Below are 25,659 nucleotides of genomic sequence, written 5' to 3'. Positions count from 1 at the left end.
AGAGCTGCTGGTCAAGTTGTAATGCAGGGAAAGGTAGGGTAGGGTAAAGTAGAATTGAATTGAAATGAATAGTTCAGTGTCCAGAGAGCAAGAGTGACAGTACTCAAGACAGATGCTGCCCCAAAGAAAACCTCTGTCACTTCCCACAGGAATTACCTCCTTCAATCCTCATGTACCATTAGCTATAAATAAGAAACATGAAATTTAATTTATGATGTTATTTTTCTTTGCAAGATGACAATTTAAATCTAGCTAAATTCGGACTACAATATTCCACATTTGGGGAGGGGGGGCAGGTGTGAGAAACAAAACAAAAAACCCTGAACAACTCTTGGATTAAGCTCTATTTGAATTTAAAATTTATATCAACAGGCTTTCGAGGCACAGCTGGTGATCCTGGTGATGAAGGTGAAAAAGGATCTACAATAGATGGCAAAAATGGCCTTCCAGGTCCACGTGGCACAGATGGTCAGAAAGGTCTTCCAGGTGACACCACATATGGCCCTCCAGGAATCCCAGGCAACAGGGGACTGCCAGGACCCCCTGGTGCACAGGGAGCGAGGGGTAATCCAGGCGTTCCTGGACTTCAAGGTATGGGCCAACTTCTGTGAAACACTTCTACATGTTCAAAGGACAAAATCTGAGCAAAGGTGCTCCTGGTTCAGAGAAAACTTCTTCTCACTCAGATCCATAATGGTGACTGTTAACAGTACTCCCTGTTTTTACATTTACATTTTGCTGTTTGCTGCAGTGACCACGTCCTTCCCACCCCATAGAGGATATTGCTGTTTCCTTTTGCAGGTGTTCCCTTTGCCTGGCCCTAAGCAGATGCACCCATCCTTCAGTGCAGGGAACACCTACAGAACTGAGCCAGTGCTGTACACCTGGTGCAGGCCAGTGAGCTACTCCCATTCTGCTCCTACAGATCAGAAACTCTCCTCTGTACCTATAGATAAGGGTGGAATTTGTATTTGTTCCTTAAAGGAAAAAATTCTCCACAACAGCCAATTCTAAATTGCAGAAAAGCATCACTTTTCACAAACTATGCAAAAAACTAGAGGACAAATAAGATACTATAGTAACCTAACATGTACATTTCAAAATTAAAACTAGGAATTTTGAGGGACAGTGAGTAATGAAACTAACAATTTATTTTTTCCAGGACAACCTGGTACCCCAGGATTTCCAGGTGCCAAAGGTTTTAGAGGCCCAGAAGGTGATGTAGGAGCACCAGGCTGTCCGGGCTTCCCTGGCTCACCATGTGTCCCAGGCTTACCAGGACCACCTGGACTCAGAGGTGTCATGGGCCTGCCAGGACCTCAAGGTACACAACAGCCAGCAGCTTGCCTCACAGCTCTAAGCTTTGCACATATTTTCTGCCAGATTTCATCACATGATTTTTGTGGCTGGCATGACAAATGTTGCCATGGGGGCTGCTCATTACTGGGGGTGTACATTATGTTTTGCACAGTTCTTTAAACTGGGAATGTAAACTGTGCATCTCAGGTGTATCCCAGCTTCCTTTCCCATGCTGTTCCTTAACTGGCCAAATCACAGTGAGTTCACTATAAGTAATAAACAAAGAGTTGTCTCTTATCTGTTGTCCGAAGTAACTTAACTGAGCTCCTGTCACTGCTGTGATGTTTTTATCTTCCTTATTCTTCAATGGAAGTGTTATTTAGGAAGAGCTAGGAGACGCATCTATGGAAAGTATTTACAAATTAGTAGGGATTTTTCACAGTGCTCTTCTATTGTCTGTCACTAAAGAAATCCAAGAAAACAAACATTCAGATTGAAAAATCTAGGCAGGGCGAGGATTCCAGCATAGTTAAAGAAAGGTTTCAACTTGTTTTGCCATGTTTGATGATCTTCAAATTTATACCAAATCTATCACTTTCTGCTTTTTATATGCAATTGTATAACTTCTGTCTGCATTTACATACATAGATTAAAGCTGTCTTTCTCAGGCTTACCAGGCTTTAAAGGTCAGAGGGGAGACAGGGGCCTGGCTGGGCCCCCTGGAATCAAAGGTCTCAAAGGCTCTCTGGGCTCACGAGGTCTCCCAGGCCCTCCAGGCTCACGAGGTCCCCCAGGACTTCCAGGCGATAAAGGACCCATTGGCTTCCCAGGAGAAACAGGTATGTTGAATATCCTGCAGACCACCTCACCCATAAGTTCTCTTGTAGAAGGAGCCCTTTTTATTGCTGTTAAGATTAGCAAGTACTTTGCACCCACCTCCCTTTCCAGCTTCAAGGATAAGACTGCAGCAGGGTAGAGTCAGTAACCATAGAACCATCCTTTGTTCTTTCACATGTGATAAAAACAAAGGGATGAATATAGTTTGAAACATCTTGGTGCATCCTGGTGCTTTAGTTGTTTTACAACACTGACATATTTATGTGGATTATTTATAGGTTGTAATATGCTGTAATAAGAGGAATATGTTTAGGGTTAACAGAATCCCTTGGGTGGCAGTCCTGAGGGGCAAATGAGTCCAGGAAGATTGAATATTCTTCAAGAAGGAAATTTTTAAGGCATGGGAACAGGCCATCCCATGTGCTGAAAGACGAGCCAGTGAGGAAGATGAGCAGCTGGGCTGAACAGAGCTTTAGCTGAACTCAAGAAAAAAGGGAGAGTGTGTGAAGTTTGGAAGAAGGGACAGGCAACTCATGAGGACAAGGGTGTCTTAGGGTTATAGGGAGAAAATCAAAAGGCCCAAAGTGCAATCAGAACTCAATCTGACTACTGCTGTAAAATACAATAAAAATGCTTCTATAACCACATTAGCACCAAAAGGAAGAGTAAGGAGAATCTCCATCATTTATTGGATGGGAGGGGGCAAAATATAGTGGCAAAGGATGAGAAAAGGCTGAGGTACTTAATGCCTTCTTTGCCTCAGTCTTTAATGGCAAGCCCAACTGTTCTTTGGGTATCAGCCTCTGGAGCTGGAGGGCAGGCACAGGGGGCAGAACAAAGCCCCCATAATCCAGTAGCCACATGCAAGATCTGGTGGTGTGTTTGGGATAACTGCTTTAGGAGTAAGGATAGCCTAAATCTTCAGGGGCTGACTGCAGGAAGGGAGAGGCAATTTGCTTCAGTAGAATCAGGGTTTCAAGGGAAGTTTGATCTTGGCATGAAGCCATGCTCCAACTAATGGTTCTCTAGTTCTGCTGATTTCCTAGGAGGTCCTTCTAAACATTCTGGGTTTGCTTTATACTATTCCTCAGAATATGACAGCAGCAGTATGAGCGGACTTAACATGTAAATAAAGCATTTCATATTACCAGGAAGCAAAGGCATTCAAGGACCTCAGGGATTCCCAGGACTCCCAGGAGTACAAGGCCCAATGGGAATCTTTGGTGTAAAAGGTGAAGAAGGAAAAATAGGTCTACCTGGGCCTAGTGGAGAATGTGGAGATATGGGAATAAAAGGTTTGTAAAAATCCACTTCACTCTGTAGTTATATTGCTGCTATGTTTAATTTTGTTACTAGTGTGTTAAGAATCTGTTTAATTTTTATAGTTCAAGACGCAATCACAGGCAGCTCAAAATTGCTGTCTTTCATAATTTCACAATCTTCCTAATTCTTCTGATTTAATATCACCTGGGTTATGACTGAATTAAAAAAAAAAGCTAGGGAAGGATTGCAAATTCTGTCAGCAGTGAGCCTGCTGAGAAAACTGAGAACCACATTAGTATTGGAAGGCTTTCTCTATTAGGAAAGTCACCACTCAAACTGATTTTCAGGACATGTCACCTGTGGGGATATATTTTCATTGCGTATGTTACTTCCAAGGTGAAAGGGGGCCTCCAGGAGACAGCGGCTGCGTTAACCTCCGTCTTGAGAAGGGACAAAGGGGGGACCCAGGGCTTCCTGGGGAGCATGGATTGAGAGGTGAAAGAGGTAAGTTCATAAAAGCCCTGCATACACACACATTCCTCTGACATAAATCACTGGTGGTTTTCACAGTGTGTTCTCAGGGCTGCAGTAACATCCAGCCATGTTTACAGATTCCTAAACTGGCTGTATAGTTTCTTTGGGTTATCACTAAGGCAATACACCAAGAATGAAAGCATTGCCATATTGAAAATCGGTGTCAAACACTGGCTTGACTTGATTGGTCATTATCTTGTTCTGCAATCAACTTCAGGTGAAAAAGGCAATACTGGTTTCAGAGGCACACGAGGATTTCCAGGAAAGAATGGTGTTCCAGGACTACCAGGTGACCAAGGTGACACTGGAGTGATGGGGTTTCCAGGATCACGGGGTTTGCCTGGACCAAAGGGCCTTCAAGGAATTACAGGTTTTCAAGGAGAACCAGGTGACCAGGTAAACAGAGTGGTAGTGAAGTATCCTGGACTTTGCAGTTATCTCCTGCCTCTAAGAAATATGATGAAGGGTGCTTGTACTGTACTCACCCATTAGATGTTCCCTCTGAGAAGAGACAGCCAGTGTAGTAGGAGCTGTAAATTCCCTAATGAAACACCTCTGTGCCTTGGTTATGTTTTAGCAGGAACTGTGGTGGGAGTTAGGAAAGGACTTCTCCTAGCTGCCTGTTCTGAGGTAGTGCTTTGCCACGTGGTTGAAGTCCAGGCTCCACTACACTAGATAGGGGGGCAAAAACCAGATGCACAATCAAGTTTTTAACATTATTCTTAAGAGGATATTGACAAACCACTTACCACAAAGATCATAACATAGCAGCAGCACAATTATGCAGTAAATATGTAGCTGCTTCTTCATATCCTGCTGTGTGAAGTGATCAAGGCAACAGACAAGACAAAGCAAGTCATCTTTGCCCCAAGCAGAACCCAGGCAAGCAGTGTTGCTCAAGAACAAATACACAAAACCACACAAACATTTCATGCGAGGTATAATTCTTCACTTCTTGTATGCTGGATAGGTAGACAGTGATATTATATGAAGGAAAATGCAGTTATTTTCTTGGTAAAGGGAAATACTTTTGCTTAGCTTGTTTAATTAAATTTCTTTCCTGATTAAAGGTCATTTTTCAAAAAGAAAAATAGGGTAATCTTTAATGTGACATCACAATATTTCTGGTTAATGTTTATAGTAAATTTTGAGTAACATACAATAATATTGGATATATATTTTATGGTACCTTTTAAATCAAATTATTCAAGCCATCTGTGAGGAAATTAAGCTGTTTGAGCCAAGAATGAGAATAAGCTATAAAAGCACAAATTCAAAACTATTAGCAAGTCTAACCTATTTCTTGATGTTGGTCAGTGTTAGACATGTAAGAAAGACAAGATTTTTTTTTTTTTTTGTTGAGCTTAAGATATAGTTTTGCTAAGAGAACCAAAAGCTCCTGCAGATCATTCCTGCTACACATATCCTATGTCAAACATTTTTATTTTGTTTTTTTTTTTTCTTTTTTTAAAACAGGGTGATCTTGGCTTACCAGGAAACCCTGGATATCCAGGACTGACTGGCTCCAAAGGATGTAAAGGTAATGAGTTTATACAGACATGCTGTGAAAAGAGCAATATTGTTAGGATATATGTGTAATAGATGGTGAAGACTCACTAGAAAATTATTTTCACTTCTGTCCTGTTTTCCCATTAAACATGGATGTAATTAGAAACAAGTCTTACCTACCTGAAGGCAAAAGTTGCATTTCAGTATATTCTTTAACAGCTTGTTCCTTTAAAAGTAAGTACTGCTAATTTAGAAGATAAAGTCATGTCAGATTTCATAGAACCTAAAAATTCCATCAAAACTACATACAAATCCATGCTTATGGATATGGAAAATTTGTCAAATCAAATAAGAGAAAATGCAATCAAACTGAACTGTCCTAATTTGCATGTGCCAAAGCAATTCTCATTTTGTGTTCTCTTAGCCCCTTCTGTAGCTGTTTATATCTATTAATGACTTTCTTGATCTTGCACAAGTGTGCAGCTTTGTTTTTGGGGATGGAAAGGATGCTTGTATAAAATGGAATTCATTGTACCTCAACAGGCAAGAGAGGTGACCCAACTCCTCTGCTTGGTACACGTGGTCAGAAAGGGCCTCTGGGAGATCCAGGATTGCCAGGTACCTCTCTTTGATTGAAGACAAAATTGGATGTAAAAATTAATTTTTTCTAAGTTTTGTTAGAGGGAGCTCTGCTCCCTGTGCATTTTGAGCCATTCTGTAGCAATTGCTTTTTTTTTTTTTCCTTTAAGGACTCCGTGGATTTCCAGGGGAGAAGGGTTTACCGGGTATCCAAGGAGAGCCTGGAAGACCAGGTTCCAAGGGTGACCCTGGATATCCGGGACCACCTGGATTACCAGGTAATGCCAAAGTTTAAAAAATAGAGCCATGGCATAGCTCAAAAGATATATGGAACAGGACAAGGCACTTGAGGCATCTCTGTGAGGAGGCTGGAGAAATCAAAGATCATATGAAGGGGGGAAATAAAGTTTTTTCTGTACCTATAGCAGCAATTGTCTGCTCAGTCTCAGAGAGCAAGACCCATCAATTCTTCCTGCATCCCCAAACACTTGCAGGTACTGCTGTTAACACAGCTGTGTGCTGCATAGCATGGGGGAACAAAAAAATCAACAGTTTAACAGAATTACATATTCACAGGGGTTTCTTTCACTCTCAGGAGCTACAGGTCCTCAAGGATTGCCAGGAGAACCTGGAGAAAAAGGGAAACCTGGAATTTTGGGACCTCCAGGACTGCAAGGGTTACCTGGATCCCAAGGCAGAAAAGGTAAGAATATAAGAATATAAGAATAAAAGAAAAGGTAAACAGTATATACAGTGCCGTTCTAGTGGTAATGTGACAGTACCAGACATAAATACTCTTTCTGTAGTGAAAATGGAAAAGGCTAACTGTGACTGTGATTTGGACTCTGGGGTCTCTTAAACTGCTTAGACTTAGACCAGTTCCCAATACCTTTGATAAGTAACAGAAATTCTACTTTGGAAAATTGGGCTACAATCTAAAATGAGTGAGGAAGAAGGTAGAAACAGAGTCTGGCTTATCTGATGTAACCAATAGCAAATTTTAAGAAAGAAAAAGGTGTTTGCAGGAGTTCAGTTGTTTCACTTTCACTTCAGTTATACTGTGTTCTACATTTTCACCATGGAGTGCCACTGTTACTCTGTAAACCCAGCAGGCTGCTATGACAGCTTTGTTTTTCAAATTTGTTTTAACAAATTGTGATAACTTGAATTGTGTTTTATTGTTGGTTTTCTTGTTGCTTGTCTGATTTTTGGAGTATTTAGCATAGAAGCGTTTCCTCCAAATCCTGATTTACATTTCTTGCAATGACTGTTGTGTTTAGATTGAATGTCAGTTCATCGATACAAATGTTTTTGTTGGAGAACATTATTAACTTTTACTATGTTTAGAGTTGAAATTGTAAGTTATTAATAATCCATAAAGAAAGTTATCAGCTCTGTATCCTGTGTCAGTTATAGAGTGCCTCATAACCAGTTCCCAAACAGGAAGAAGATTAGTGACCCATCCACAGAAACCACAGTAAAGTTACACTTGGGGCTATAGAAAATGGTTAGAGAGGACAATAGATCCACTTTTTCAAATTCAGCTTAAGGACAAATTGAGAAGTTTTCTTACAAATTACTGAAAATCCAAATGAAAAATGGAAACAATTTATGATTGCTTGCAGTAAATAAGCAGTGCTGATTTAAACTGTCATGACAGATTCCCTGCTGGTACATAATGTGCAAGGGAACAGTTCAGTGTTGCAAGCAATATTTGCTGTAACAAAGGCAGAGATCTGCAGTGGCAGGGATGTCTGCAAGGGGTCAAAAAAGAAAAAAAAGCATTCTTCTGCTGCAACTTCTTCATAATTGATGGGCTCTTTCCTTCTTGCCATAAGACGCTTTTTACTATATTGTGCATAAGTTATCCCAAGTCCTGCACAGGAATACATCCTGCAGAGGGAAAAGTTCAGTCCCAAATGACAATTCATTAGAGACCAAGTTGCCTTCTATGCTGAGGATTCTATGTATTGCCAGCATAGCTGAAAAGAAGGTTAATGCCTTTGAAACTACACCCAGTAATGAAAACTGACTGGTATTTGTATTCCAATTCAACTGGATATATAGATCTTGGTGCTGTTTTCAATAAGTGCTGGTGCAAGCATTAGAAATGAAATGGATAATTCATAGCTAAGTAAATGGACTCGTTAGTCTCATTGGTTCTCAGTTACATTAAAGGTCTTGTGCCTGAACTTTTAGATTTTAAAGAACTTCTAAATTAAAAAAAAAAAAAAGTTAAACATCATCTATTAAAGCATAACCCTATTTTCTTTATTAGAGTTGTTTTACTGGTTAAGGGCTTAGCCTGGCAAGCTTTCCTTGTGTGAGTAATCCTTGATGGAGCAAGTAATACTCAGACCATCACCAGGAGGACTTGTGTGAGTAGGAGCTGAATTGGGCTGTACAACACAAAAACAGTGGTTCATGCTCAGGTCAGCCAATTCAGCTGCACCTAGAAATATGGGACCATAGCAATCCAAAAATCTAGAAGTACAAGTGCTGATATTATAATGGATTGTTGGCAAATGTGTCAGAAATTCCCTGGAAAGCAAGTAAAACCAAGCCATCAATCTTGCCAGAATGAGCCAAAGATCAAAAAAAGTTTTAAATGGTGACCTGGGGGCCAAAATTAGTTAGGAGTTCTTAATAATTTTTAAATACCACTGTTAAATTCCCCAAAAGCAACTCTTACATAAATTTTAAAATGGGAACATGTCCAAAGAACAGGAAGGCTACAGAAAGCAGGAATGAAAGTTAGAATGTCATGAAAAGTTAAAGAACAGTTAATTAAGGTAATAGAAGGTATTACAGGTCGGATTACTAGTATCCCATATAGTGGATTACACAGAGAGTATATTATCAATGTTTTGCAGGTTTTCAAAAAATTTTCTGGATTTAAAATTTTTCCAGACTGGTGTTTCTTACACACTGGATTTATATTTTGCAATTCAGCCTTCATTAAATTTAAACTGAAATAATTCTACAGTTTCTGAGAACAAAGCTATGTGATAATAATTTTTGGTGTGTCTGCTAGAGAAGTCTAGGGCTTTTTTTGATTTTTCATTCTCAGATGACCCATCTGTGAACTAGGGACACTTCAATTTGGCAGGTGAAGCCGGTGATGAAAGGTATTTGTGTTGCTGTTCCTACAGCAATTTGTCCTTGCCAAACTTGACCAGTTTATAAACTTTAAAAATATATCCATTCTTATGTGCTTAAGTGGAGCAATTAATTCTCCCAAGATGCCTGCTCTGGATACATGGCAAATCGGTGAGCTGCAGGACATGCTGGGATGAGCACAGGCACCCAACAGAGAACCTACATCTGTGCAGGAAGGAGCCAGAGATAATTCAGACTTGTGGGGAAAACCCACTGCAAGTGGACTGGGAATCCTGCAGAGCAGGGAGAGGAATTCATGGGGAAGGAAAGGAGGCAGAGGTGAGCAGCAGAAGTGGAACAGAGACAGGAACAGGCACTGACAGTATCATTCAGCTCCTTGGTGATCGGTGTCCCTCTCTGGAGCAAGAGGCATCCCAAGTCTGTTCCTGTCTCCGAAACCTCTTTGAAAGCTGTCACAAGTGACCCATCAGTTTTGCCAGGCCTGTTGCTATCCCCAGGTGACAGACTGCTGTCTGCACTGAGGAAGGGTTCTCACGTTTGATGGTTTATCTATACAACCAAGGAACTAAAAAGCACTGATGACATGGAGATATTTTTTAGCCTCGACTGCAAATATAAAACACAACCTTAGATTAGTTCAGCTTTCTTAAAAAAAGATTAAAAAGTGCCTTCTATTGTTTTATTTATTGTGTTTTAACAATTTTCAAAGAAGCACAAGTTACAAAGCAAAAGTTATGTCTGACTACCACAAACAGCCAGTGCTAGTAGTGAACATCACTAGTGACAGAGCTGCTCTATACACTACCACGTGTCACCAGAGGTTTCAATTATAGATTTGTTGTCTTCAAAGATTTTGTGCTGTTCATTTCAAAGAGCTGTTGTAATAGAGTGATGCAAAAAAGCATCGTTTTCTGTGTGAAATCTGCAGGACCAGAGAAAAGAAGCCAGGTGGAAAGCCTCTTTTTGCTGCAGCTGGGTAAATTGCATTTCTATTTGAACAGAAGCTGTAAAGAAGTTCCAGCTTTACAGCTATCTTAGGTAGTGTCTGCATTCCCATCAGTGGCCATTGAAGCGGTAGCACAGTGAACTTTGGAGTAGCAACCAAATGTAGCAGTAGCACTCCAGCCACAGACACAAGGCTCTCTATAGATTAGCCCATAATCTGCTAGTTGCAGGATGGAAGTACCTAAAGGATTAACAGTTGTGCTTTCTGCTTGCTTTGATGTGAAACTCTATTATGACTGCAATTTTTAAACTTTTCACATTTGCCTTTCCAAAAAGACTGCACTGCAATGAGATGTCATCTGCAGTTGCCAACAGTCGAATTCAGCAAACACCCCATCTTCATCCAGTATCTGTCGTCAGATAAAAAAAAAGGCTTGATTTTTAATTGTGACTCTAAAGGATTGTTGGTCAGTCATACCTGTGTAACACCTCTCAGGTCTTCCTGGACTGCCTGGACTGGATGGCTTGGATGGACTAAAAGGTCAAAAGGGTTCTGCAGGAGCTCCAGGTAAAGATGAGAAATAATTGGAACAGAAAATCTTCTACATGACTGAATGTGCAAGGAAAGGTGCATATTATTCTGATGTTTGCCTTGCCCAGAAGATATCATTAAGGCTTAGACCAAACTTTCAAACAGAATCTAAAGTATGCTTAATGGCACACCTGCAGTTATTTGTGAGGAAAACTTTCAAACTTCCATTACTCACATAGTTTTGTTGGAATGTTTCAAGGCTGTTTATAAAATTAAAAAGTTCAGTGCAGATGATTCACAGGAGAGCCAAGTCTCTTTTTTTTTTTTTTAATATGCAAAAGATAAAACTAACAAATTAAAAGGAGACTTGTGAATTCTCAGCTCCATTTAAAGTCCATGGGAGTTGTGCCTCAAACTTAAGAGGAACGTGGATTTCACTCATGCTGATGTATTCACAACTTTCAAAAGGTGCTTTTGAGGCACTGTTAAAAACCAATGCCTATAATCTATCTAAAGATTACACATATATGCTGATAGAAAATTAAATTTCGAACCATGCAATCAATTTACATTTCAAGTTACAATAATGACACCCTATAAAATAACCCCTGAAGAAGAGCGTTCAAGCAAAAAAGATTGCTTTCTTTGAAAGTGATGAATTAGGGCCAGATTCAACAAAACTCTATCCAGCTTCCAAGAGAGAACCAGAAAAACAGCACTAGGCAACCCTTGCAAGGAGGAACATCTGCAACTGGTATTTCTGTTCTGCACATCTGTATTTGTACTCGCTGTAATCTTTATGTACATAATTGTTTTCTTATAAAGGTCAGAGTGAGACAGGGCCCCCAGGATACTCAGGAGAAATTGGACCAAAAGGAGACAGAGGTGAACCTGGATGGCCTGGTATTTCTATTCCAGGCCCCCCTGGAGAAAGGGGATTCCCAGGATTTCCAGGTAAGAAAAGGTTTTCTCTAAAGTGCTGCTCTGCAGTGTTGAAATTAAGCTCATACTTAATTTCTTTTTCTAAAGGCTCTTACTCTGGTTAATATGAACATTACTCAGAAGATTCGTTCCTTAAAACCACTTCTGTTGTAACATGCTGATGTTTCCTGGGTAGAGATACAGAGACTCCAGACTTTCTGGTTTATGTTATAGGAAAGAATGAAAATAGACAATTATGGACTTGAATATACTCAGGGAACTGCTAGGTGGGGTTGCCACGTGGGAAGAAATTCCTGAAGAAAAAGAGTGCGGAAGATCTGGCAGCCCCAGAACTATAGTGAATCTATCAACTGTTCTGATGTAACTGCAAGATAGAACTGCTTCACAAGATTGCAGTGGTTATTTTAGAGCTTGGTGATATAGGAGCTGCACAGAAATGGGACAAAGCAAGTGTTTGAGGAAGGGCCACTGAGAAAGTGAAGAGACTGCAGAGAGGGGGAGAGAGGGAATTGCTTTGACTGCAGAACAGAAGGCCCAGGGGGAGTTTATTAATGTGTGTAAATACCTGATGGGATGGACCTGGAGACAGTTCCTTCATAGTGATATCCAGTGAGAGGACAAGAGGGAATGGGCACAAATTGACATACAGGACATTCTACTTGAGTATAAGGAAAAGTTTTATTTTCCCTGGGAAGGGAATTGAACATGGGAACAATTACCTGGAGAAGTTATGAAGTGTCTGTCATTGGAGATACTCAAACCCCAGCTGGACAGAGCCTGAGGCAACCTGCTCTAGCTGATCCTGCTTTCAGGGCAGGGTTAGTCTAGGAAGTCTCCAGAGGCCCACCCAAGTGTCAGCAACTCTGTGATTAGAAGTGACATTGGCTTTACTCTGCCAGACCTTGCCACAGTCACATAAGACATGGAAGAAAAATAGCAGGAAGTGAAATCTGGTGAGGTGAATTATTCTAAGATGAAGACACAATCATATTTTTCTTAGTTTGGTTACTAGTTTGTGAACTGGACGAGTCAGGAGAACAGTGCTGTTGAGGAAAAAAGAGCAGGTTTAATTCTGAGATGTAGTAACACTGTCTGACACAGGATAGGTGAGGTCTCTGGTAGTTGTGACCAGCTTTGACAAATAGGAGAAAACTCACCAGGGAGTAAATGGAAGGATGGGGTCAAAAGCAAGACTGAAGAAACTAGATTTGGTTTTTTGTAGAAAACAGAAGGCAACAGAATGCAACCCACATGTCAACAAGGTGCAACTGTTCAAAAGTGTTGTGCAGAGAATTCTGCCTGTCACAAGTAAGGGCATAAATGTTTTATTGTGGAAAAATCCAGATTAAAGATTAGGAAAAAAAAAAGAATTTAAGGCTAGGAAATTCATCTTGTTCACTGGGGTTTTTAGGAATAAGTGCATCTCCCTTTTGCTAGGAACAATCTGTGAATACTTATCCTGCGCGAAGCAGAATAATTTCATAGTCCCCACTCACATTACATTGTTACCATTTCTCCCCTTGCTGGAATTCAGGAAAATGTGGCTATCCGTGGCAATGTGCCAACATGGGATGATGTATTCTTCAGGTTACATAGACTTTATGGGAAGAATTAAAAATTTGAAAAGATAATTAATATTTTCACTTTGACAAGATGGCCTCATTAGCCTGGGGACTGGTATGTTTGGTATACAAGTGTGACCATACATTACCTCCGTGACTTCTCATGTCAGCATTCTTTTACTTACTAACTTCTTTCTGTAGTCTAAAAAGAAAAACCTCAGATTTTTTTTTTTTAATGTGATCCCTCAGGTAGAAGAGGACCTGTTGGACCCACTGGACCTATGGGAAGATCTCCTGATAGTGCCTCCCCTGGTCCTCCAGGTGATCAAGGATTACCTGGTTTAGATGGCATCAGAGGTATTGAAACTAAAAATACCAACTTTTATCATGTAAAAAAACCCCGTGACTACTAGGAATAACAGAGTTACTGTCTGTGGAACAATGTATAGACATGCATAGGGAATAAAGAAACCCATCACTGCCTCAGTGAATACACAGAGTAGTGAACACTAGGTAGATAACCAACCAAGGGCAAAATGCAGATCTCCAGATTAAGCAACACAGTAATAAAGCTGTAAGATATAAATGCAAAGAAACAGTGTTTCAATGAATGTACCAGTAACTTGCTGCCTCCTGTGCTTGCACAGGAGCTAAATAACTTTGGGAACTATTCCTGTCATTGTCTTCCCTGGACGAAGGCTAACACTAGTATTTCCAGAAATATGCAAGGGCTGTTCTACATCTTAGAGGAAAAAAAACCCCAAAAAACAAAAAACAAACATTCTAGAGTAAAAAAAAAAAAAACAAACAAACAAAAAACCACCAGCAGAACATGGCTACTTTTAGATGTTTGTACTTTGTGCATACATTAAGAATAAAGTTCTTTTCCATAGGTGATCCTGGGAATCCTGGTCCTCCTGGAGAGACGGTCTTTGTGCGAGGAGATCCCGGTGATGGTGGCGTTCGAGGGGCACCAGGTAATCCTGGGCCACGAGGACAGCAGGGAGCCAGAGGCCCTCCAGGGAGCCAAGGAAGACAAGGCCCAAAGGGTACGGTCAGAGATGTTTTTAAGTTCTGTGTGCACTTATTCCCAGCCCCTGTGACTGAGCCTTGTGCCCGGGGTTGGCCACTGGAGATGGAGAGGGCAGAAGGGGTGGAGGCTGGACGTTCCACAGCTCTTCCTGGTTACCTACAGACACGATGGGGTTGGGGTAGAAGGTGAGCATAGAGACAGATTCACATGCACTGCTTCACAACAGCTTGTTGGAAGACACCTCTGCCACTCTGAGAATAAGGCAGTAAAACATTTGAGTTTGCCAGATAAGCAAACCACGAACCCCTCTTCAGGGGTCTTGAGAAACGATGGAAAATGCAGATGAGTTTGAACTAACAGTCTCATATCTGCCCCATATCAATAGTTTGCATCTTTCAACAGATTCTTTCGTTTGAAAACAGAAATCTACACTACTACTTCTTAGTTAGATACTCTGCTTCTTTCACACACTGTAGAGAAATCCCAACTACACCAATCACTTCCAATCTCTACAAAAAGAAAAGTCATAAATTTTAAGTCAGATGCAGACCAGAGAAAGAAGAAGAAATGTGTATTTCTTTGTGTGGCACAACAGAGTTGAGGATTCCCAAGCATCTAGACTACATTTTATTCTTGTTTGGTTTTATTTCCAGGTCCTATGGGGGTCCATGGCCCACAGGGTCCACCTGGTGCTTTAGGACAACCAGGAGACCAAGGGTTTCCAGGAAGACCTGGTCCCAGAGGTCCCACAGGTACTTATGAACCTGTTGCTTAGTGTCATTCAACTGTAACTGTGATCCTTCAATTCATATATAATCATACTAATGTTAACTTGCATGCAAATAATTTAAACAATCTCAGAAAAAAGACCCCTGCAGTTGCCAACTTAAATAATTTCTCATTTGATTAAAAATTTCTGAACTATTTGTTTCTAATGTCACCTCATGTAAGTGATTTCAGTTCTCATTCCATTCTTTACTCTAATTCACATGCCTGAAACTTGCTTCCACCTGCACCTCCGTGGCCACAATCTGCTTTCCATTTTTCAAATCCTTCAGGTTTCATAGGTAAGTTCATGTCTTTTGGTTATTGTTCTTTTCATGGGAGCTCCCTTATATATAGAAACATTCAGCTCTTATTAGAAGGCATCCTTGGTGTGGTTTCTAGGAATAGTAGGTACTGCTAGCAGGATAGTTCTAATACATATTTCACATAAACAGCACCAATGTCATGAGAAAGCTCTGCTGAGAACTCTCATGATAGGATGTCAATTAGACTTGTGAAACATTTGTTTCTAGTTCTTGGGTTTTTTTGGTTTTCACACAAGAGACTTCCTAACCAAAATCATAGCAAAAGTTTGAATCCTAACACTGGATTACTACAAACACTGAACTTTCCATCTGACTAAATGTTGATCCAAAATGCAAACAGGCAAAAGCTGCCAGTAACTTTCAATATATATAATGTAACTATTATTATTATTATTATTATTATCATCATCATTATGTGTTATAATTACTTAAAATGGATGTTATGGGCTAGCCTTTTTGGCCTGCCTATTGATGGTTTTACAGAAACAAAATAGGCAAAATACTGCAAAATTTTCCATGTGCTAAGGTGTTTGCACTGAAGCTGGGTCGGTAGACTTTAGGCTTTAACTCAAATCAGTTTGGAGCACATTAAGACTGAAGCTGTATACCAAATACGTGAAATGTAGAATCATTGAATTGTTTAAGCTGGAAAAGACTTTCAACATATCAAATCTCACCATTAACCCAGCACTGCCAAGGCCACCCCTACACCATGTCCCCAAGTGCCACATCTACACATCTTTTAATGCCTCCAGAGTTAGTGACACCACCACTTCCCTGGGCAGCCTGTTCCAGCCCTTCCCATAAAGACATATTTCCTAATATCCAATATAAGTCTCCCTTCATGAAACGTAAGGCCATTTCCTCTAGTTACTTGGCAGAAGAGACTCTCCACAAGCTCCTTTCAAGTAACTGTAATAGTGCAGTAAGGTCCCTCCTGACCCTCCTCCAGACTAAATAGCCTCAGTTCCCTCAGGTGCTCCTCAGCAGATTTGTGCTCCAGACCCCTCCCAGCTCCACTGCCTCTCTCTGGACACACTCCAGCACCTCAATGTCTTTCTGGTAGTGAGGAGCCCAAAACTGAATACAAGATTCAAGGTGCAGCCTCACCAGTGCCGAGCACAGGGGAACGGTCACTGCCCTGGTCCTGCTGGCCACAGCCCAGGATGCCACTGACCTTCTTGCCCACCTGGGCAAAGATCACAGACCAGCTAACATACCCTTGCTAACACTGGCAGGCCACACTGGTAATAGTGTGTTAAAAGACTATGAGCAAAACTTGTAAGAGTAGGACTCAATAATTCAAGATTTTAAAATACTTAAAGTATACTCTTGAAAACCCAAGTCAGCTACCATTTATGTTGACTTTTTGCATAGGAGCTATTAGCCAGTCTTGCAATTCACTTTCCCTTTACATATTCCAGGTGACCCTGGTGAACCAGGGAAGGTGGATGATTCATGTCCTACAATCCCAGGGCCTCCTGGGGAAGCAGGGCCAAGAGGAGAGGACGGCTCTGCAGGATTACCAGGGCCAATAGGCCACCCTGGACCCCAAGGTAAGCTCATATTTTGAAAGCTTGGATATTCTCAGCCATTTAGACAACAAGCTGAAAAGGGTCAGTGTGTCACAGTTACTTCTCTGTGTTTTACCCTCTCTCTTCTCCTTAAACACTTACTAACAGTCTCCAGAAACACACAGTAGGCTGTTTAATGCTGAGGATGATGGTTAAATGTAGCTGAACCAGGCTGCTTGAGCCTGCCTGCACTATATTCCCATTTCCTAGGCCAGGCAGGGCAAAAACGTAAGAATCTGTTGAGAAAAAAGTTCATCAAGTGGTATTTTTCCTTTTTCCCCACCAAGTTATAAAGCAATGCCTCAAACCATCCCTGTGGTTTAGACCTATTTGGAGAATGTTTAAAATGTACATGCTTTAAAATCTAGCAATAATGAACCCCAAATCTCTGCTAACCAAAGTCCTAAAAGGACACTGAAGTCAGAGAAGTGGCTACAATAGAGGTCTTTATCTGTTAGAACATGAAAAGGTTACCACCAAAGAAAACTGACCAAAGAGATCTTAAAAGGAAGTGATGAAGGACTGAAATGTACTTCTGACACATGAAAAGAAAACAAGGGTGATCCTGGTACTGGTGATCCCAAAAGAGAGGCCGTCTTCATAGAAACACAGCATAGGCTGTATTGCAGAGTGTCTGCAGTTTAGATGGTGGAATCCCTTGTGTGGTTTTTAGGTATTTCCTACTTGGGAAACCAGTTTGTTGTGTTGGCTGCTCTGGGTCCAGAGAAAAAAAAAACCCATGATTGTCTCCCAGGGGATTCCCTGCAGCAGTCATTCCCATCATGAGAGGAAATGATGCAGTTTTCAGTTAACACTCCAGTTTTAGCTATCTTAGTTGATTTGCCAGCTAAAAGGGGTTTCTGGGGTTACACAGCTGTGTTTCCATTATATAAATCATTAAGGGTTTCTGTAAAACCAGGTGATACAGTGATACACATATTTGCACTGGTTTTATAAAAGAAATAAAGAAATAGTAATGCTTTTCCCTTCATTAAGATAGGAGGATCCAGTTTTTTCCTGGCTTGGAAGGCAAACTGGAAGTTTTACTGGCAAAAGCAATGGATTTTATTAAAACCCCTCAATGTGCTTATGCTTTGGAAGAATAACTCTGCAACCAACATAGAAAAGCTGTTAATTATTTTTTTTTACTGGTTCAGACTTTCTTAGTAAAAAGTAATAAGGGGAAGTTTGAATGCTGTGAGACAACCTTGAATTATTCAGTCTGCAGGTTACGTAGCAAAGTCTGCAAGGAATGAAACACCATTACTGAGAAACAACTGTGGTGGGAGCTAGAGAAACACCCTCATCTGAAAACTGGTTTTTGTCAAAAGGGGAAAACCGCTTCTAAGTGCAACAATTCCTGATAAGTGTTACTCTGTTCAATTCAGATTATGTTTTTTGTAGCCAGTGAACAGTCCCATTATTATCTGCACACTACATGAGTATCTTTTACTGTCACAGCCACACCTTCCCCCCTAATGTGTAAAGTGAGAAATACAAAAAGGTGAGGCCATCAGGAGCCTAAAAATGTCTGCAGTCCCTCCCTGTTCTCTAAGTACTCCAATACATCCCTTACTTCAAAGGGAGTTCACTATGTGTTCTAAGACTTTGCTGAATGGGGTTCTCAAAGCTGGCAGCTTGGCTTGCCTCAGGAGGAGTTACAGCTCATTCCATGGTGCAGATCATGATGGCAGTTCTGCACAAGGTTTGCATGATGATGTTTGTTGGGGAGTGCTTTGATTTCAACTGTAAATCATACAAGCTCTCTGGAGAGGATGGAAAACCTTGTCAGGAGCTGCTGTTCCTCAGTCATGCTGTGGTCTCAGGGTGAATAAGTGGTGAAGAGAATTCCCAGCAGAAGCAGTTCTGCACCTCCCTGTCCTGGTGTCCATTTTGCTGACTGGCCCTTTGTGTTTGGACAAAGCAGAACCTTAAATGCAGCCCTATGAAGGAATAGCACATACTTTGTATTTATCTAGGCATGAAAGGTGAAGAAGGATCATATGGTCTGCCAGGTCAAGATGGGTTACCTGGGGCACCTGGACCACCAGGTGACCAAGGGAGCCGAGGAGAGCAAGGATATGCTGGGCCACAAGGTAAGAATGGAGCATGACTGTGGGGGGGAGATGTGTGAGATGATGCACGGACTCAGTTTTCTCTCTGCTCCCCCAATTCCCACATGGAAACATCCACCTCTAGCCTGAGATTCCATGACATGTCTTGCCCCTTCTCAGTTCAAGCACTGACAGTGACATTTGTGAATGATTTCATAACAAGACCCGTTAGAAGAAAATTTATCTCAGCATCCATTATTAAGCAAAAAGGCAATTAAGCACCCATGCTCAGACAGAATATATCAATAGGCATGCACCTCTGAGCCAGAGCTAATGGGGCAAGTGTCTGGCAGTAATTAAAGTTGTATTTTACCTGTGACTGCTCTCTAATAAATAAAGGGTTTAATACATATGTGAGCAAGGGGCATCGACTGTTACTGCAAGGATTCAAATTCAGTCCAAACATTCTGTTTATCTTAGTGGGTAAGTCTGGGAAATCATTGCCCACTTCAGTTCATTTCTTAATCCATACAGCACAAGACAGAGGCACAATAGAAAAGCCAAGTGCCAAGCATTCAGCGGCAAACTAGTTCATTTCTCTCCCAGAAGAAGGATTGCAGAAGTCTGCTTGTATCTTTATTGCCCATGACAGCCTTGAAGTTGTATTATATTCAGTTGGGAACTTATTGAACATTTACACACAGCAGGTGTGAACTTTGTATTTTATACAAGTAAATTTCTTTTACCTTTCTCCAAGGTCCACCTGGCCAGACTGGTGTCCCAGGACAACCAGGCCCCCACATTAGATCTGCAAGTGGATTCTTGCTTGTCCTTCACAGTCAGTCAGACAGAGAACCACTCTGCCCACAGGGGATGCCAAAGCTATGGACTGGCTATAGTCTGCTGTACCTGGAAGGACAAGAGAAAGCCCATAATCAAGATCTTGGTATGTATTGTACATAATCACTCTCCAGCTAAAGAATAATGTGGTGTTATCTACACAAGGAAAGACAAGTCACATGGAGCAAGCTATAGAACTGTCAGCTACTTATTTTCTATGCTAATTTACAGTGATGATGAATTTGGTTATGCTGCCCTATTGTCACCCATTTAAAATGGCTTTCTGCTGCTCTGCAACTGAATGCAAAAGTATTTTTAAGTAATTTTGACTTGAAGTTGGGGAGATGAGGGGTTTATTTCACTTATCCCAACTCATTTTAGGGTGTCTTTGAAGTCACAGGAGAGATTTTCCTAGGTCAGAAATCTTATTTGGCCACTCTGAAATAACTCTCTGGAGGATCTGCTCCTTTTTTACTGTAGACACAGCTTGGGAAAGAGCTGGTTAAGTTGGGTAAGTACAGTTGGGCAGTATAAGTAAGCTTTACAAGTAAATTATGCATCATGTGTACAGCAGAATCCTGTGTAAAGCTTTTCAGAGGCAGAAGCTAATATTTTTTGGAAAAGCCAAAGCCAAATTCTTTCCAGAGACAGCTCCTTTTGGTGCCTTGGGTCACTTCTTCCCTGTCTTATACAATTCTGACTAAAATTACATGTCTAAATAAGCTGCCTGACTTGCAGCCTGAGGAACTGATTGGTGGCAATTTGCACAGAAAAAGTTTCCTAAATTCTTGTTGACTTGTTATACAAGAGTCAGAGAAGTCTCTGAGGAGGAAAGATCAAGGACCTAATAAGCTGAACAAAAAAGAAGTGTTTTAAAGAGCAATAAAAAGAGCTATTTTTAGAACAGCAGTGATGTTTTAGAATGTTTTCACTATTGTGTGTTTGGCATTTCCCAGGAGAGCCAGTTGCTAACAGAATGCCTCATAACAGCCGTGAAAATAAGATTCAAAGAAAACAGAATCCTTGTCTCCTGTGTGATTTTGCAGGCATTTTTCCTACTCAGGCTGCTCCAGATCCTTCATTAGTACTGGAATGGAATATTATCAGTGATAAACAAAACTAGCTTCTGTACAGAAATGCCACATGTCTTTAATGAAGGTGTTTGGGTTTGGGGGCATTACAGAAATAACACTTCACACATCAAGTTCAAGGCAGAACTTCTTGCAGTGATTACTGCTAACTCAATGGGCCATCATGAAAGTGTTCTAAATTCAGTTCTGGAAGAAGTTCACCATAGAAGTATTGCACTGATCACTTCTTGGTTCCCACTGATGTCTGCCTGATGAGAATTTTGCAGGATTGGCTCTGCAAAATCCGTCAATCCTTTCATTTCACTTTGGGACTCTGTGAAAACTTTCTGGAAGGCAGGAGGATAGCTGCTGAGATTGCAGCTTAATAGACTGCTAGCAACGGCTTGTCACACTTCACAAAAATGTTTCTATTTATCAGCATTGTCATTTGGTTTCTCAGTGCTCCTAATGAGTTTGTAAATAGCTGATCTCCTTTTAAACCAGCCGCCACCTCTTGCCTAATTTATTTTTCAGTGTTGGCACAGCTAAGAAATTTGTTATCATAACTGTTTCTCATGGTGACAAACTACATCATGTTTAAATATCAGATTGACACAATTAAATATTACTGGTCAAAGGAAGATACTTACTGGTAATAGGTCTCTGTTTTTCATGTAGACATTTTGGTAAAGGGCTTGGGAGGTTTAACATCTGTGGATTACCTAAGTCCTGCTAAAATCCGTAGTTTCGTAGCAACATCGGCCAGAATACGATTTTTAACTGACCTGGGAAGTGAAATAATTGGCACCGCTTGCTGTTATTTTCAGGTCTGGCAGGGTCCTGCCTGCCTGTGTTTAGTACCATGCCCTTTGCCTACTGCAACATCAACCAGGTGTGTTACTATGCCAGCCGCAACGACAAGTCCTACTGGCTGTCCAGCGCCGCGCCGCTGCCCACGGCGCCGCTGTCCGAGGAGGAGATCCAGCCCTACATCAGCAGGTGTGCCGTGTGCCAGGCCCCTGCACAGGCCGTGGCACTGCACAGCCAGGACCAGTCCATTCCCCCCTGCCCACCCAACTGGAGGAGCCTTTGGATAGGATACTCATTTTTGATGGTAAGAAAGTGGGTGCGTGATTGTATAGATATGTTTCTTTCATCCAGCTTTTGTATTCTAAAGGTTCAAGGATTTTTAGCTGTGAAAAGTCAATTTTTCAATGTCTAGCAAACATTAAAGAGGAAAATTCACAAGAAACAAGACAGAGGTTTGTTCCAAATTTCTACCTGGCTGTAGCTACAGATACTGTACTCAGAGACTTCAGATATGCATTTCTTAAAATTACAAAGGTTTTGCCTCCTTGTCTATAACAAACAGTGGGGTTTTCATGTACAAAGACACAATTTTCAGAATTAGAGCTACAGGTCTTTTTAATGCCATCCTCAAGTTAGCATTTGTAGCAGTTTGGATAATGGCATCATTCTGAATCAACCCAGACTACTCCTTCCTTCAGTTTCATAAATACCTGAAAGTTAAGTGAGCTGGCTCTAGACTTTAAGATTACTTCATTACAGAGGAAATTAAAATTTTCTCCAGCAAGAGAATCTTACTCCAATATAAGATTACAGAAAACAGCACAGTTAAAAGCAAGTAGGCAAAAAGACAGACGAACATCATTTACCTATTTTCATGCACAGTTACCAAGTTGTCTCTTTGTTCTTTCCAGCACACTGGATCTGGTGACCAGGGTGGTGGACAGTCCCTTATGTCACCCGGAAGCTGCCTGGAAGACTTCAGATCAGCACCATTCATCGAGTGCCAGGGCCAGCGGGGAACGTGTCAGTTCTTTGCTAATGAATACAGTTTCTGGCTGACCACCGTGATGCCTGAGCTGCAGTTTGCATCAGCCCCCCTGTCAGGGACTCTTAAAGAAGGACAAGAGCAGAGGAAAAAAATCAGTAGATGCCAGGTATGCCTGAAGCATGGCTAAGAAGCAAACCAAAAGCAGGCAGAGAGAGGCTTGTGGGAGGATGAGCAACACGCTAAAGGTTTAAACAGCAGCTCGTGTTTCAACCTGTGTCAATGTGTGCAGCACTGTTCTTTGTTGGAATGGAAAAATGAGACAAATATGAAGGATGTGCTGAGCCTCGTCCACCCATGCACACACATCCACAGGCAGTAAAACCCCGTGTAAAATAATTAAGAAAAAACAAAACTCTGTCCCTATTGGAGTCCACTGCTGCAAAGTACAGGGAACAAGGTGAGCTTGGAGGATTTAGTCAAGCTAGGAAGACCAAGGACACCATATCTGTTGTGCAAGAGAATGGATTTCCTGTCAAAAATGGCATTTACAGCAGGAAGAATATGTGCATTTACATGGCATATTATAAATATTTATCCATATCAATAGAAATGTGCGAACATATAAATGTCAAAGCCCTGTAGCTGAATTTCCCAAGCTAAAGAAACTTTGCACTTGCTGTTTCTGAGGGAGGGGAAAAATGTAATTGTTAAAAAATAATCTATTAATAAAAACAATGAAGATCAAAGTCTTTTACCACTGCAGTACTGAACAGACTCTGAAAGAACTGTTAATTGGGCTTTCATAAGCAACAAAAAGCTGCAAATCCATTTAACAGGAGATTATGAAAGAAAATAAAATTAGCCGAGACAACAAATCCTTAAAAACCTGTATTTATATTTACAATTAATTTCTAAGAGCAGTTACATTAAATTATTAAACTCTAATCCAAGTTTCCAAAGAAACAAAGCAATTTCTAATATTATTTGAAAAGAAACAGTGACATGGTGATAAAATGGGTGAACTTATCTGAGTGATGAAGAAGTGTTAGGACAATAAACTGCGTTCATTTTTTGCATCTTTGTAAATACACCAGGGAAAAAAAGAACTGTCACCATTAAGATCCTTATAGAATGACAGCTCTGAAGATCCTTGTTATTTTTTAAAGCACTGATTGTAAAAATGTTCATATCTTAAAGCACTAATCACCTTTTGAAAAAATGAAAACACATTTGTACCTCCTTCATTCATCTGTAAACCAGAACTATTCGATGGCTCTATATCATGGGGAAACATATGAAAACACAGATTGCAAGTGGAGAATCCATCATGTGCAGAAGGGCCACAAATGCCTCTTTTTACCACTTAAATAAGCTACATTTTACTAGAATGGAATCAAATGCTTTTTCCAGCACTTTTCATTTCAATTTGTGTTCACTGAGGTGCCCCCAGCAAAAGGATTGTCAAGGAAACTGAATCCTCATCCGAGGGTCCTAATTCAAAGCAAAGTCCCTCCGAAGCCATCACGAGTACAACAGGCTGATCTGCCAATTTAAAAGCTGGATACACAAACTCAAAGAGCAGGAAAGACAGACATTCCAAACTCAGCCAGAGGAAAATAAAACAGTCAGAGGATAAGTCCAGTCGAGTGTAAATACATCTGACTGTGCAACTTCCTCCTGACACAACCAACCAAATGTGCTCTCTGATGTGCTGTGCTTACACGGTGGTCAACTGACCCCTTCAGCTGGGCAAGGGTCAGGAGCCCTCCTGGTGCCATTCCCACCTGTGCCAGGGAACATTCCTCTCTGGACCTGTGCCCGCTGGGACAGAGCACACCTCGGGTCACTGCCGGGTGATCCCGACTGCACCTGGCAGATCTGACACTGGAGCAGGGGCCAATCCCTGCCATGACCTGTATGCAGAAATCTCATCCCCTCCTGATTCAGGCAGCATCCTACAAGCAGGACCGAGCAGCTCTCCAGTCTGACAGAAACCCCAAAGTCTTGGCACTGGGTGGCAAGGAGCACCAGCGCTTAGGCCACCCGTTCCCCAAGGTGTGCAAGCTGTGCTCCCAAAAAGGCCTCAGCTAAAGCCCCAGGGGGCTGGGAGCTGCAGCTGCTGCTCACAGTCACAGAACAAACCCCCAGTGGCTCAGGGGACGGCCCCATTTCCTGAGGGGATTTAGCTGATTCCACACTGAGGTCTCGTTTAGGAGCCTCACCTGACAGCGCTCACTAGCTCCTGTCACTCATCTGCAGCCTCTTTTCAGGTGACAAACTCTGGAGAGGGGCTGGGGCTTTCCTGGAAAGCAAAGTGGGGCTTTTGGCATGGACTGCACTGAGGTAAACAACACTCAATATCTTATATACTGTGTGACTGCAGACTGGGTCACAGGGACAAGATGAAAACAAGGGAATAAAAAGGGGTTTTGCAATTGCATCTGTCTTCACCTACCTTGAACAAATGCACCAAAAAAATCTTTAAAACATCAACAAAAAGCCTCACCAATAATTTAAATAGGGTATTTCACAGCATTTTACCATGTTGCTCTTTTGTTTGCTCTAAAAACACCACACAAACCCTCATATTTTTGTATCATTTTGATCCAGAGTTTTTGCAACTGTGCCAGTTCCATTTTACTACGGTCTGTAAGAACATATATAGGAAATGTATTTTTAAGCTACTACTGATAGGTCAGATATTTCATAAGTGTGTAAATTCCTGTTCCATGCACAGCTAACTCCATAAGGCATTTTTGAGAAATATTGTACTAATTCAAAATTAAATTGCAGATAAATTGCTTAATATTACACAGCAAGTAAAACAAATCAAAGTATAAAGCAGGAGATGCTTTAACTTTGCAATCATTTCTCCAGTGACTAAAAGGAGAAAAATAATTGGTAAATTATTCATAGGGAACCTATTTATGAAATTAAGTGTGAAAAGGCATAGCTGAAACTGTTAAGAGTAAAAACACCCTAAAAGCAATGGCCTTGTGCTGGCCCTTGAAGTCCAAATTACCCTTACTATGGCATTCCAGAGTTTGGATCTTGTGCAGGCCCAGTCAAGAAGTGAA

The 25,659-nt window shown here is 41.1% G+C and overlaps 1 protein-coding gene and 1 long non-coding RNA gene across 2 annotated transcripts in view; one reads left to right on the top strand and one right to left on the bottom strand.

Annotated features, from left to right (window-relative positions):
* The window catches only part of LOC119704590, a 38,962-nt gene extending 16,429 nt beyond the window's left edge, over positions 1 to 22,533 (bottom strand). The window contains exons 1-2 of the long non-coding RNA XR_005258006.1: positions 22,461 to 22,533; positions 19,621 to 19,783 (exon numbers count right to left, since the gene is read on the bottom strand). This is a non-coding gene — a long non-coding RNA (uncharacterized LOC119704590). The remainder of the gene's footprint in view (positions 1 to 19,620; positions 19,784 to 22,460) is intronic.
* COL4A4 (collagen type IV alpha 4 chain) overlaps positions 1 to 25,422 on the top strand; it is a 64,602-nt gene extending 39,180 nt beyond the window's left edge. The window contains exons 28-48 of the mRNA XM_038146041.1: positions 373 to 591; positions 1,163 to 1,324; positions 1,968 to 2,138; positions 3,288 to 3,431; positions 3,796 to 3,903; positions 4,151 to 4,329; positions 5,410 to 5,473; positions 5,986 to 6,060; positions 6,192 to 6,299; positions 6,617 to 6,724; positions 10,583 to 10,654; positions 11,444 to 11,572; positions 13,372 to 13,479; positions 14,016 to 14,171; positions 14,809 to 14,907; positions 15,214 to 15,222; positions 16,671 to 16,802; positions 18,800 to 18,916; positions 19,632 to 19,820; positions 21,612 to 21,898; positions 22,506 to 25,422. Of these exons, the coding sequence (XP_038001969.1) occupies positions 373 to 591; positions 1,163 to 1,324; positions 1,968 to 2,138; positions 3,288 to 3,431; positions 3,796 to 3,903; positions 4,151 to 4,329; positions 5,410 to 5,473; positions 5,986 to 6,060; positions 6,192 to 6,299; positions 6,617 to 6,724; positions 10,583 to 10,654; positions 11,444 to 11,572; positions 13,372 to 13,479; positions 14,016 to 14,171; positions 14,809 to 14,907; positions 15,214 to 15,222; positions 16,671 to 16,802; positions 18,800 to 18,916; positions 19,632 to 19,820; positions 21,612 to 21,898; positions 22,506 to 22,769 (2,900 nt within the window). The 3' untranslated portion in view covers positions 22,770 to 25,422. The remainder of the gene's footprint in view (positions 1 to 372; positions 592 to 1,162; positions 1,325 to 1,967; positions 2,139 to 3,287; positions 3,432 to 3,795; positions 3,904 to 4,150; positions 4,330 to 5,409; positions 5,474 to 5,985; positions 6,061 to 6,191; positions 6,300 to 6,616; positions 6,725 to 10,582; positions 10,655 to 11,443; positions 11,573 to 13,371; positions 13,480 to 14,015; positions 14,172 to 14,808; positions 14,908 to 15,213; positions 15,223 to 16,670; positions 16,803 to 18,799; positions 18,917 to 19,631; positions 19,821 to 21,611; positions 21,899 to 22,505) is intronic.
* Positions 25,423 to 25,659: the final 237 nt, after the last annotated feature.

Source organism: Motacilla alba, chromosome 9 (genome assembly GCF_015832195.1).
Source record: "Motacilla alba alba isolate MOTALB_02 chromosome 9, Motacilla_alba_V1.0_pri, whole genome shotgun sequence".
NCBI lineage: Eukaryota > Metazoa > Chordata > Aves > Passeriformes > Motacillidae > Motacilla > Motacilla alba.
Note: the sequence above shows the minus strand (reverse complement) of the source record. Positions and strands in the feature narration are given on the sequence as shown.